Source organism: Vidua macroura, chromosome 4 (assembly GCF_024509145.1).
Source record: "Vidua macroura isolate BioBank_ID:100142 chromosome 4, ASM2450914v1, whole genome shotgun sequence".
NCBI classification, from domain to species: domain Eukaryota; kingdom Metazoa; phylum Chordata; class Aves; order Passeriformes; family Viduidae; genus Vidua; species Vidua macroura.
The window spans coordinates 72,845,399-72,858,894 of NC_071574.1; the positions used below are offsets into that span (position 1 = coordinate 72,845,399).

Genomic DNA, 13,496 nt, shown 5'->3' on the forward strand with positions numbered 1-13,496 from the left:
CGCCGGTGTCTGTTTTCCCAGCTGGATGAGAGACTGCAGTCACAGGGAAGGAATCTCGGGAAGGAGATCCCGGCTCCCACAGCACGGCCCCGCTCCAGGCCGGGTGCGCCAGGGGCAGCCAGAGGGTGTTCAGGAGGAGCCAGAGGCTCCAGCTGAGTCTTGGAGGAATAAAACCCAATGGAAACACGTTCCTGGCCCACTGCAAGGTCCCTTGGGATGAGGTTCTCCATGGAGTCCCTGGGAGTGGCTCTTTGTTTTGCCATAAAATTCCACCAGAGCAGGCTGGAGTCACTCCTCACCCCTGGAAGCGTCCAAGGCCAGGCTGGAGCGCCCTGGGATGGTGGAAGGTGTCCCTGCCCGTGGCAGGGAATGAGAGGATCCTTGGGGTCCCTTCCAACCCAAACCATTCCCTGATTCCGTGATTAATGTGGGAAAGGTCTCTCCCACCTCACCACCCCCCGCGCCGACACCCGTGCCCGCCCCGTGCCCTGCCCCCACGGCATCCCGAGGAATTCAACACCCAGCCACGAGGTCCCAAACCCCGCTCCTCGCTCCTCATTTCCTCCCTTTATTCCCTCTGCCTGGAAGGCTCCCGGTGACAGAGGATTTGATTGTTTGTTTGCTTTTATTGTTCCAGAGGGCCGAGTGTCGACAGGCTTCGCAATTCCCAGCGCCCAGAAACCCCGGCAGCGCTCCCCGCCGCCCTGAAGTGCTAACAGGACATGTTTGCACTCCGGGTTTTTTTTTTTTTTGTTTGGAGGCTCCAGGGAGCATCCAGGCACTTTTAAGTCCTCCCCATGCCACTGCATCCCTCCTGGATGGAGAGTGATGGCCCCGGCGCCTGAGCAGCCGAAGGGGAGAGGGATCCGTGTGATTTTAATGGGATTGAACCACAAAAGCAACACTAAGACCAGTTTAAACCCACCAAGGCAGGAAAAATCAGAGTTAAGGCTCCAAATCTGCTCTGAGCTCCTGCTTTTGTGTTTCCTGCCCTCTTCCCATCCCTTTTCCGCAGAGCACAGCGAGAGGCGGCTTGGATTTCCAGCCCAAACTTTGGAGGATCCTTCCCTCTGTGAGTCAGGCAGTTAACACTGATTTAAAAACAAATAAACCACTCCATGCGCCCTTCTCCAACACTGTTGGGATTTGGGCACTGGAAAAAAAAAAAAAAAAAAAAAAAAAAAAGAAAAAAAAGAAAAAACAGTGCCCTGAGCCTGACAAAGAAGAAACAGAGTGGTTTGGCCAAGGCTCTGGAATGTTCTTCCTGGAGCGCCGGGCTGGCCGCAGCCCGAGGGATCCCTGCCGGCTCCCCGGGCAGTGCCTGCCCAACAACCCATGGCTGAGCACATGGATCCACGCTGGGGGCAGGAAAAATGGGTTTACAGCTCATCTCTGATGGGCCTCTGACGCGGAGCAGCGTTCCCAATGGGAATTCCAGGAAGGGTGGGCAGCCCCAGAGGTGTGGGACGCCCGGAAGAGCGGGGCTGTGGGTTGGAGCTCAGCCTGAACTTCAGGAGGTCCCAAAAGAGTTCCCTAATATCTCTTGCTGCTTCTTAGATGTCTCCCAGCTGCCCTGGGACAGGTTTTGACCCAGATCCAGTTGGTTTTCCAGGGAAAACACCTCATTTTGGTGTCACTGCCTGGGGGTCACAGGTGAACACCGAGGCACAAGGATCAGGTGGTACTGGGAGCAGGAAATAAAGCCAAGAAAGGGCCCCTCATTGAACACCTGCGTGTTTGGGCTCGATAATTTTGGTCTCCCTCCATCTTCTTTCTGTTTCTTCACCTCTCCCAAGTGTTTTTAGGGAGCCATGGGGTGGGAGAGGGATGGATGGAGACAGTACTTTAACAGGGAACGGTCCCTTCTCCCAAGTGGCAAAGCAACAGGAAAAGAGGAAACGGCCTCAAGTTGTGCCACAGTAGGTACAGGTTGGGTATTGGGGAAGATTTCTTCCTGGAAAGGCTTGTCCAGCCCTTTAACTCAATAAATCTGCAACATCACAGATTTTCAAAGGTAAATTAATTCCAATTATGGACTGAGAACACGAATCCAGGCATTTCTGGAGAGAGAAATCCAGTGTTGAGGCGGTGTCTTTGTGCTAACAAAATGATTGACTTCGCCCTGCCGATGACCTTGGAGAGGACACTCAGCCACCCCTGAGGTCCACCAGGAATTAACTGCAGCTTTGGCTTCCCCAGGCAAGCTGGCATTTAGAAAACCCAGGATAATTTGGGTTTCTGGAAGTAGAAAGGTGGGACAGAGGATGGAGGCGATAATATTAATATTAAGAAGAATAACAACAACAACTTCTGGGAAGCTGATGTGGTTATGGATGCCTAGAGAAGCCTCCATCACACTCAGGGGTGTTAGGAAACAAAATATCCTTTAATTAGCAGTAATTAGCTCAGCTGGAAGTCAGGCACCTGCCCTTGCTGCTCTCCATTATCTCCTCAGACTCTTCAGGGCTTCGTGTTTGCACAAGAAGCAGAAAAACGGGCACCTTTCGATGGCCTGTGGGCACCACCTTAATGAAGGTGATTAATCCCGCTGGATAAACCATCCAGGAGATATCAGTCGGTGTGAGGAACTTGGAGAGGAGCCACTGAAGTAATTAAGAGCCTGGAGATAGGATCTGAACAGCAAAATCCTGGATTTAAAGGGTGATGATCCAAGCAGCTCCAACCTCTCCTTGCTGGGAAATGAGGAATTAGGGCTGACACTGGAACCTGTGTCTTCACACCTCTGTTTCCTGAGTGCTCCAGGTGTCTGCCAGGAAAGATTAACGGAGTTCTGGAATTCAGCATTTCCCTTGGCACGTTTGGGAGCTGCGGGCAGGGATGCAGAGCTGGAAAAGGGCTTTGGATCACCGGGTCGGACAGGACGACGTGGCAGAGGCCACAGAAAAAGTGGTGGAAGAATTCAAGGGTTGTTAAGCAAGGACAGGACCCACAGGAGAGAGGGATGCAGGAGAACAGGGAGAATGGGAGAGGTCAATGGTTGGTTGATGATCTTGGAGGTGCTTCCCAACCTGAGTGATTCTGTGCTGATTATAAAGTAAAAAAGATGGAAAATGCAAATGTTGTCTTTCCGTGGTAAAAAACCTCCCCTGCAAAGAGCCCTAAACACTGAAGGTGAGCAGAAACCCAAAAGTACAACCTGGCTTCTCAAAATCCTGGAACGGGCTGGGTTGGAGACCATGGAGATCATCCAGTTCCAACCCTCTGGGATGGGCAGGGACACCTCCCAGTGCCTCAGGGGGATCCAAGCCCCAGTGTCCAGCCTGGCCTGGGACACTCCCACAGCTTCCCTGGACAAAACCCAGCGCTCAGACCCCTCTTCAGCCAGAGCAGAGCGAGAGAATTCCAAGAACAGGAATTCAGAGTTCAGCTCAGAACTCGAGCTCTGAGGCTGAGGCCGGGCAAGGCAGTGGGGGAGGGGGGCTGGAGCCAAGGGAACGATTTGGAGATGAAAAACAGCGACTGAAACGAGCTGAAAACCCCTCGTGAGTCACCTTTTCATCCCTGCCCTCCCGCATCCAGTGACTAACGTGGCAACAAAGCCGTGGGAGCTGCTCTCCCAGCAGAAACCCCGGAGACACAAGCAGGGACATGCGGCAGGAGACACCTCGGCGGGAGAGTTCGGTTAATTGATCATCCCCTCCGTGTGGTTCTCAGCTCCTGCTCCATCTCCCAGCAAACCCAGCTGGGAAGGATCAGCCAAACCAGTTTGCTGAGCAGGATGGCTCTGGGCTCACCCAAAGTCTTGTTTTCGCTCTGCTCCCCAGACATCTCCTGACCTTGCAGGGGAGCCACACTGAGCTGTAAGATACAGACACGGGTTAAAAAAAAACCACCCAGGGCTCCCTGCCTGGTGGGAATGAACCTTCAGGGCATCCTGGACGCTGCCATGGAGTGATTGGAGGGACTGGCTCCACCTTCCCACCACCAAAATGGTGACAGAGGCGAGAGGTGGCCAGGGCCACCAGTGTCACACCCAGGGGACCTTCGTCCCAAATTCCCAAGGGCTTTCCCTCAGCCACCACCTGGGGATGGAAGCCCTGGAGCACATGGAAGCAGCAGGAGACAAGGATACATCTCATGGGAGGTCCTGAGATCCACCAAAATTGAGTCCAACAGCTGGGACACCCCAAAATCCCACCCTGGGCACCCCTGAGAGCGTCGTCCCAACACTCCCGGAGCTCCGGCAGCCTCGGGAATGCGCCCATTCCCTGGGGAGCTGTTCCAGTGCCTGACACAAGGACACAATTCCAGGCCTCCCAGTGCCCTCAGAGCAGCCAACAACCCAGCCAGAGGGAGTTCCCAACACCTGATTTATCAGCTGATATTTGATAAGAAGCCAGGCTGGAAGCCCACCATTCCAGCACAACTGGAGCTCCCGGAGTGACCTCACACTGGCTGCTCCCTCCAAGGGAGCAGGTGGTTCCTTGAAACCAGGCATGGAGCCCAGGAATCCAGGCTTCTGGAATGTGAGGCTCAGGGATGAGCTCACACTGCAGCTTTGCTCCTCTGTTTGGTTCTTATTTTTAGATAAAAAGGTGTCGGGCTGGAGAAAACGGGAACATCTGGTGACCGCACAGGAGAGAGAGGAAACCTGGGAGAAGTTAGGGATATCCCTGGAAGTGTCCCAGGCCAGGTTGGACACTGGGGCGTGGAGCACCCTGGGATAGTGGGAGGTGTCCCTGAACATAGATGGGGTGGAATGGGATGGGATTTAAGGTCTCTTCCCTCCCAAACCATTCCGTGATTCCATCACAGAGCAGGGATGGAAGGGAATTGTGTTCCCGAGGGGATCATTCTTTCATTAAGTGTCTCTATCAGGGCTAATAAGACAAAAATGAATACACTGGAGGGAGACTTCCCATTCCCAGCTGGCTGGGGTCCAACAGGATCCCACAATAACCACAGCTGGATCCCAACACAGGGAAAACACACAAACAAAGCACTTCCCATGGGAAAAGCAGAGTCATGGAATGGGTTGTGTTGGATGGGACCTTAAAAGGACACCTCTCACTATCCCAGGGTGCTCCAAATCCCAATGTCCAGCCTGGCCTTGGGCACTGCCAGGGATCCAGGGGCAGCCACAGCTGCTCTGGGAATTCCAGCCCAGCCCCTGCCCACCCTCCCAGCCAGGAATTCCTTGCCAAGATCCCACCTAAGCCTGACCTTGCCTGTCTTAACCCCCCTGACGGGGTTTGAGGAGCTGATGCTGAAGCTCAAACCCACCAAGTCTGCATAAAGCAAAGCAGAACAATGCTGGGGGAGAAGAGTGGGACCTCCCTGTCCCCACCCCTTGGACATCCAGGTGTCTCAGTCCAGGTGGGTTCCCACCTGCCTTGGTCCAAACTTCCCTCAGAGCTCAGGCTGGCACCTGCAGAGGAAGCTCAGCACTCAGGATTTACAACTCACTGGACAGGAGGAGAGGCTGGGAGGAGGGAGCTCTCATCACATTCCCTCCCTGGAGCCCAGAGTGGAATTCCTCAAGTGCTGGAGACAGATTTTCCTTGGAAGGCGGCCACGAGCGCTGATCTGGCTTCTAGGAGAGATCGGCGCGGCCAGGGACTGCAGGGGCCTCAGAGACCAGCACAAAACCCTCCTCTTGCACCAACGTCCTCACAACAAACCCATGAAAACCAAAAATTAAAACACTTAGCAGGGGATGATTCCACACGTGGGCTTGGGAATGACCTGAGAGCACCTGGAGATCTCCAGTGGTGCTTGGGCATTCAGGGGTGTTTGGTGAAGATCCAGAGGAGCTGATTATTTCGAATTTCAGCAAGGTTATTCATGGGACTAAATTTTTTTTTTTTTCCAGATTTCTAAAATACAGCACTGAGTGTGTAAGAGTAACATTTAAACTGGAAGGGGGGAAAAGCAAATATTCCTTCCTTGTAAAACCTTAAATATTTGAGTCTCACTCCTGCAGAAGGACTTGAGATGGGAGCTGGTTTCCTTTATGACTTCATTAAGTGTATTTATGGATTTAGAAATGTCCCAGAATAGGAAATCAAGCCCCATTTTACATTTCTGCCTGCTCCAAATAGTGATTTTGATTCTCTGGGCTCAACTCTTCCTCTTTTCCAGTCAGGGATGGAATTGCTCCTGATTTCCTTGGGCACGAGGGGAAAACCAGGATTGTGATGTCCAAAACTTGAGTCTGCTGCTCTGAACAAGGACAAACTCTGGTGCCTTTAAACAGTGACATCTTTTGAGGGTTTATTTCCCATTACAAGAATCTGCACCAAGGCACAAACCAAGTCACCACATTTTCCTATCACTTCATATTTTATAAATTTCGGTCATTCCCTTAATCATCCCCTATTACAGTGAAAATTTTCTGGGATTTACAAATGTTCTGCAACAGCTCCTACTGAAATACGTTGGGAAGGGAAATCTCTTTAATTTCCCTACTTTGGTGAATTCTTGCCCAGTCATTTTTCCTCCCTGGGTCATTCAATTTAAATCAACATTGTGGTGACATTCCACAGAATCGTGGAATGGTTTGAGTTGGAAGGGACCTTAAATCTCATCTCACTTCAGCTCCAGCCATGGACAGGGACATCTTACACTATCCCAGCCTCAATGTCCAACCTGGCCTCGGACACCTCCAGGGACCCAGCTGCTCTGGGAGGCCTTGGGCTCCATCCCAGTCCCTCCCCACCCTCACAGAGAGGAATTCCTTCCCAATATCCCACTTAATCTACTCTGCTTCAGTTTAATTTCATGGCTTAAAAGAGAAAGAATGCCAAGTCCAACAGGAAAAAAATTAAAGACAACTTGAAGAACAATCAAAGCCCTCCATCCATGACCTTCCCACCTCTCCCTGCTCCCAGCTGGAGCTGCAGGCCAACAAGAAGTGCTGGGAGCGTTGGAGGTCTGGTGGCCACAGAGCAGCCACCAGAGCCTTGCTTGGATGGGCTCTGGTGACACATTCCAACACGCCACCAGATCAGGTCATCAACAGGAGCACGGAGGGGGAACTGCCTCATCTTTTATCATTTTTTACTCGATAAGTCAGGGATGGGTCAGCTCTTCTCCATTTTCTGCACAACACCTTGATTTTCCTCTCAACAATCATCATCCCAGGAGATCCAGGACTGCCCATCCTCACCTGGCAGCTGCATCTCCCCTTTCTCCTTGCATATTCACAGAATCCTGGAAAGGTTTAGGTGGGAAGGGATCTCAAAGCCCACCCAGTCCCACCCCCTGCCATGGGCAGGGGCACCTCCCACTGTCCCAAGGTCCTCCAATCCTTGTCCAACCCGGCCTTGAGATTCAGAGGTGCTGCCGCTTTTAAATGCAAGAAAAAAACTTGGGAGCACCTCTTGGAACAAAGATGAAACCCCCACGTCCAAGGATACCCATTGGACAGAGGAGGAAGGACTGAGGAGGCTCCTGCTCCTCCTCCTCCTCCTCACCCAAGCTGGGTCCCTTTGGCTGCGTTTTGCGCTCCCGAACCACAAAAATGTTTCACTGGCTCGGCCTCACCGAGCCATTTTCAGGCGTTTCACTCTTCCAAGAGCCCCAGGTTCCCTCTCCAAAACCCCCTCATTCCCGGCCTGGTGCTTGGAAGAGGCCCAGGGCCTCCACATTTCCTCACAGCCAGGAGGCCGCGGGCGCGTCGAGCGCCGCAGTCAATAAAGCGCCAAGGAGCTAATGAAGACAAAAGTGTCAACACAGCCTGGTGATAACGCACACCTCTCCCATGGAGCTGCCGGGACCGTTTTGCAAACAGATTTGGCAGTTCCTGGCGGGCCCGGGCCCGAAAAGCGGCGTCCTGATGTTATTAAAGTTAACAGAAGTGTCATGGGATGACAGATGGCTCCCCGCACATCAATTGGATTCTGAGGAGTTCTCAAACCCTGGCGGGTTGAAAGCAGCTCCAGCACGAATCAGAGGCAGGGGCAAGATCATCGATACAAGGGATTATGCAGATTTAAGAAATACCCTCGGCACCCGAAAGTTTTCAGAATGCAAACTACGTCAACCCCGCGAACAAGAGGCACTGCATCATGATGGCAGCAGGGACAAAGCCAGGGGGGTTTAACAGACAAAAAAAGATTGTTTTAATAGGAGAGAAGCATCAGTCATTGAGTCTTACTTCATTCAGACTTTCTCTCCAACCCATCCATCTTCAGTGCCAAGAGATGACAGGACCACCTCACTTTTCCCCCCGGCCTAGTGTATCAATAATGCCCATTTCTCCCCAAACAAATGACTCCCCAGAATGGCTCTTTTCCCAAAATTGGCTGCCAAGCCCCACAAAGGCCTCAGTACCTGCTATGGTCAACTTGGCTCCAACGGGGCCCCCTCCAGAGGTGGCCACCGATGGGTGGAGCCTTCCCCAACCATCTTCCCCAAGAGCCACTTTGTCATTCCTGGCCGGGGAGCATCTGCGGAAGAGGGGACCGGGGCGGGGGGGGGGGTGGCCGAGCCGCAGAGGGACACAGCGAGGGACACAGCGAGGGACACAAACGGGCACGGACGCAGGGGAATGCAAATTCCTCCGCCCTCGCAAACGCCTCCGTGGGCATTCTCTGGGAACAAAGGTCCCCGAGGCGGGCGGGCTCTGCATCACTGCTCTCTCTGTTCCCAGCACCTGCTCGGCACCGGCCGCGGAGTCGCCGCGGTCCCTCCGCGCCGCGGCCGCAGAAGCCAACGGCAGCACAATGGCCCCGTTGGCCAGGGTCAGGCCTGGCTTTCTTCCTCGCCCCCTTCCACCAGCCCTTTTCACCTCCACCATCTCCAGGAGCGCTCGGTAAGGAGGTGGCTTCGAGCGACGAGAGGAGGAGGAGGGGGGAAATATAGGTCTCTGGCGTAAATCACTGACGCCGTTTCCCCTCCTCTCCCTTCCCTTAAGACCTGATGGTCTTCAGTCACACATCTTAAAAGCAAAACAAAAAACAAAAACACAAAGACTTACTTGTCTCAAGTCGATGAAGGCCAACTGCAGCGTGTCCCCTTGGAACCCAGGCACTGGGCCGGATCTGGCAAACTCTGTGGGAAAGAAAAGAGGATAAAAAGCGCCTTTAACTAACCATGGACAGGGAGATTGGCAGACGGATGACAGGGAAGACAAGAGAGGCTGGGGGAGAGGAGGACCGCGCTTCTAAGGAGTCATGTCTCCCTCCCTTCAGCGTCTTTGTTCGCCCTTCAAAATTCGTGTCATCAAAACACCATTAATTCCACCGTCCTGACAGCAAGGAAACTGTACTAATTCGACCTGAAATTTATTCCCATGAGCCGCACTGGGCTTCAGAGTATTTGTTTTGTGAACGGACAAACAACTCGCCCAGAAGAAAGGGGGGGATGGGGGTGGAAAAGTTTTTCCTCTCAACACAATAAAATCTTCAGCTGTGAAACTCTTTTCAGTTCCGAAAGCTATTTATATTTTAGGGCGCTGAAGGAATTTTCTAATTTCACGCCTGTCACCAGGCTCCATGAGCATTCATCAAAAAAATATGCCCGGCCGCGTCATTAATTATCAGGCAGCAGATTATTTGCATGATCTGGTGATGGCGCCTCTTGGTCAGCCCAAACGCGGAGAACCGCGGCCGTTGGGTGGCATTTTTATTTCTGGTGGATGAAGACATCTGACAACTGAATAACGTTGGCTTCTAAAGCGAACAGAATATTTCCAAGGCCACATTTATCTCCTTCCAGCCTAATCTGGCCAAAATCTCATACTTTGGTTGTTCATTTTTCTCCTAATCCATTCTTTAAACCGAACCTAAAACCGCTGGAGCGGCTTGAATGGATCCATGTTAGAGGACCTCGGTTCTTCCACGGCATTTAGCAGCTTTTCCTTGGGAATGCTCACGAAGCCGACGCCTGCACGCATCCCGGGGCGTCTTTTGAGGTTGGTTCTGCCCAACTTCACTTCATTTTCACCCTCTGCAGTTACAGCTTCATCTCCGCTCTCCTCACAACCTCTCGGCGCTGAGGGGACCTGGGTTGTGAGGCCACAGCTCAACGCCACCAGAGGCTCGAGGGGGAGCACCTGCCTGGGGTGGAGTTGCGTGGCTCCTGCAGGCACTGGAGGTGCTGGAGGAATGAAATGTTTTCTTGGGATGAAGCCAGGTGTGACGGGAAAAAGGGAGAAAGGATGGAAAACATACACCAAACACCGATTTTTCAGTTACACAACCCATTATCGCCCATCTATCCCGGTTTTCACCCTACAGGAACCCTCCAACAGCTCCTAAAGCTCCACAAAGATGAGGATTAGGGATGGCTGGGCAATATGGAAGGAGGATTTTGCTTTTTGTCTCCATGACCAATCAGAGGCACGAATGGACAATCAGGTGGTCTCTGCCTCGAACACTTGTCCTCCCAAAAGTTTTCCTATTTCCAAGCCAAAGCCACAAAATCAGGAACATAAATCATCACACTCCCCTTTCCAAAGCTTCCCTGGAGCAGCCCAATCACGGCGCAGCCCCTTGGCTCTAACAAGAAGAGATTAATGAGTGAAACACCAGGACTCAGTCCTGTCCCTCAACCGCCTCATTTCGGGGAAGCAAGGCAGGGTTATTAATCAGCTCCCTTGCTCCACCTTCCATTAAAACCTTGGGATGGAGAACATCCTTCAAGCCAGACACAGGCACCTCCAGGGGCACAGGGGACACTTCTCAGGCTCTGCTTTTTAATAGTCTCAGATGCCAGAAGAGCTTTGAGATTGAAACCATCGCTCATCTTTGCAGTGATCACTCAAGTGACAACCGCTGCAGGACAAGAGCAAACACGGCTGGGAAATCATTGCTTTTATCTGAAGTTATGAGTCAAAAGGAGCAGTAAACAAATAAAAACAGAAATTGTGGACGTGACTGTTCATATTTAGATTTTGGACAGAAAAAGCACAAACCAAAGTCAACGGGAACCATCCATGGTCGTGCCTTTGGAGTTTTGCACAGGATGGGACTGGACAGGGATGAGCAGGAGGAAGTTCTTCCCCTTCCCTGGGAGGGTGGGCAGGCCCCGGCACAGGGTGCCCAGAGAAGCTGTGGCTGTCTGGAGCTCTGGAGAAGCTCACAGGTGGGAAAAAGTGAGAAATGTTAGGAAGGAATCGAGGCAATCCCTGGATCCCTGGCTAGGTTGGACATGGGGACTTGGAGCACTCTGAGACAGTGGAAGGTGTCCCTGCCCATGGGACTGGATGATCTTGAAGGCCTCTCCATCCCAAACTCTTGAGATCAGAGCCACTCAGCTCCAGCCAATTCCACTGACCAATCCCGCAATATTCCGTGAGCAAAGAGCCCAAAGTGACTTCACATGTGTCCCTCGAAAACTGTTTTAATTAATCCTAACTGCAAAGGCATTTTAATGTAGGTTTGCTATAAAATTTGACTGCAGCTTGCCTGAGCCAGCAGGGAGGGAGGATCAACACAAACCCTCTGACTCTGATCTGCAAGGGATAAATCATCTTTATGCATTCCCTCTACACCCCACTGTCCCATCTGGAACAATTATCCCGAAAGCCACATCAATCCTAAAACCATTTGGAAAAGCACAATACCTGAGAAACTAAAAATGTTTAGAAGTGAGAAATGGGGCTTGAGCACCTTCTCAAGAGGTGAAACTCCTCTGGGTGGCTCAGGGTCGGAGATGCCCCTGGGTTGAGGAACCCAACCATGATGTTCTACCCTCCAAGGATGGGGTCACCTCATGCTCCTGATTACACAAGAGAAATCCTGGAAAAGAAAGCCTGGAAGGACTGCGAGGAAAGCGAGTTTCTATTTTGGATCAAGGGCCTCACAGCTGTTCAGCATCTATTTAGGAGCACACACGGAGTTGGGAAATTTAAGATCTTCCCCAAAGCATGAACTTCAAATCCTCATGAGAAAATGCCTGTGATTGTGAACGTTCTCACAAGGCTGGTGGATTTATCACCGCTGTCGGCTGCTTGTGAGAAACCCAAGACAGATTCCATTCCAAGCCAGATTTCATCCCAAGGCGGATTTCATCCCAAAACAGATTTTATCCCAAGACAGACTTCATCCCAAAAGAGATTTCATCTCAAGACAGATTTCATCTCAAGACAGATTTCATCCCAAGAGAGATTTCATCCCAGGACATGGCTGCTCCTTAGCAGCTCACCTTTAGCTGTCTCTGCCCGCTGTCCCTTCCCACAGTTCCCTGTCCATGGAAAGGTTGGAACTGAATGGCTTTTAAGGCATTTTCCACCCCAAACTGGATGGCTTTTAAGGTCTTCTTCACCCCAAACTGGATGGCTTTTAAGGTCTTTTCCATCCCAAACCAATCAGTGATTCCTAAGGAACCTACAGGAAGAAGGCTGGGAGAGGTATGGAGTGACCCTGCCCTTTAAAATTTAGGATGGTTGCACATGGAGCCAACACTGATTTAAGCTGCAATTTTCACCAAAATACTGAATTAACAATGCTCTGGAACCTTCTAGAGGAAGGTGACCCGACCCATGGCTGGAATGAGATGGTCTTTAAGGTCCTTTCCAACCCAAATCCTACAATTCTGGGATTCTGTGATTGACATCCGAGCTGATATTCTTTGTGTTCCAGAAGAAATTATATAGGAGCTGATATTCTTTGTGTTCCAGAAGAAATAATGTAGGAGCTGATATTCTCTGCGTCCAAAAAGAAATAATGTGGGAGCTGATATTCTCTGTGTCCAAGAAGAAATGATGTAAGAGCTGATATTCTCTGTGTCCAAGAAGAAATGATGTAAGAGCTGATATTTTTCATATCCCAGAAGAAACGAGAACAGGAATTCGGCCCAGACGCTCGGAAAAGCTGCAGAGGAATGAATGCAATGCTTCCCCTGGGCTGCTGGAGAAGGAGCTGCACCTCCTGCAATCGCAGGTCACACTTTACATACCAATGCCACCAACCCATTCTGAAGGAGGAATGAACAAAGTCTCGGAGCAAAAAAGGAGAAACAAAGACGAGAGCGGAGCTTTAGAGGAGAGACACAGCCAGTTCTTCTTGGGTTTAATCTCTTCAAGCAGATTTCAGGATAATTTCCTCGGAACAACCGAGCGCAGTGTTGGCCTCAGTACTGTCGGATTCGTTTATTGTACTGTCTCCACGACCAAGGCAAGTGGCAAACATAGCAAGCAACCTACAGAGCAGCCCCTTGAGCAGAAAATCACCGGAGAATAGAGCGGATCAGTATGCGGCTGTTTGTACAAAGCATTTAGCCAGGCTAAAGGTTTGAGGGGTTTGTGTTCAGGCCAAAAAAGTAATGTCTTTGCAAGGTCTACAGGCTTGGGCCACCCAGGGCAGGTCACAGGGGGACTCCAACCTCTCTTCCAAAACATTTCACTGATGAAAGAATCAAGGAACAGGAACCGTTAAGCCCTTTACAATGGACAAAGAATAAAGAGTTCAAAGGCACGGCAGAAAAGAGACATCCACTGTAAATTAATTAATTACAGCCAACGGGGGGATCTCCCTGTGCCCCTGGCGCGGCTGCGCACGCGGGGACAGGGCCTCGCGTGGATTGAGCGG

General features: G+C 51.4%; 1 protein-coding gene across 2 annotated transcripts in view; it reads right to left on the reverse strand.

Moving 5' to 3' along the window:
* EXOC6B (exocyst complex component 6B) overlaps positions 1 to 13,496 on the reverse strand; it is a 320,629-nt gene that overhangs the window by 63,339 nt on the left and 243,794 nt on the right. For both annotated transcript variants that reach the window (XM_053974945.1, XM_053974944.1), the window contains one exon: positions 8,942 to 9,015. In XM_053974945.1, the coding sequence (XP_053830920.1) occupies positions 8,942 to 9,015 (74 nt within the window). The remainder of the gene's footprint in view (positions 1 to 8,941; positions 9,016 to 13,496) is intronic.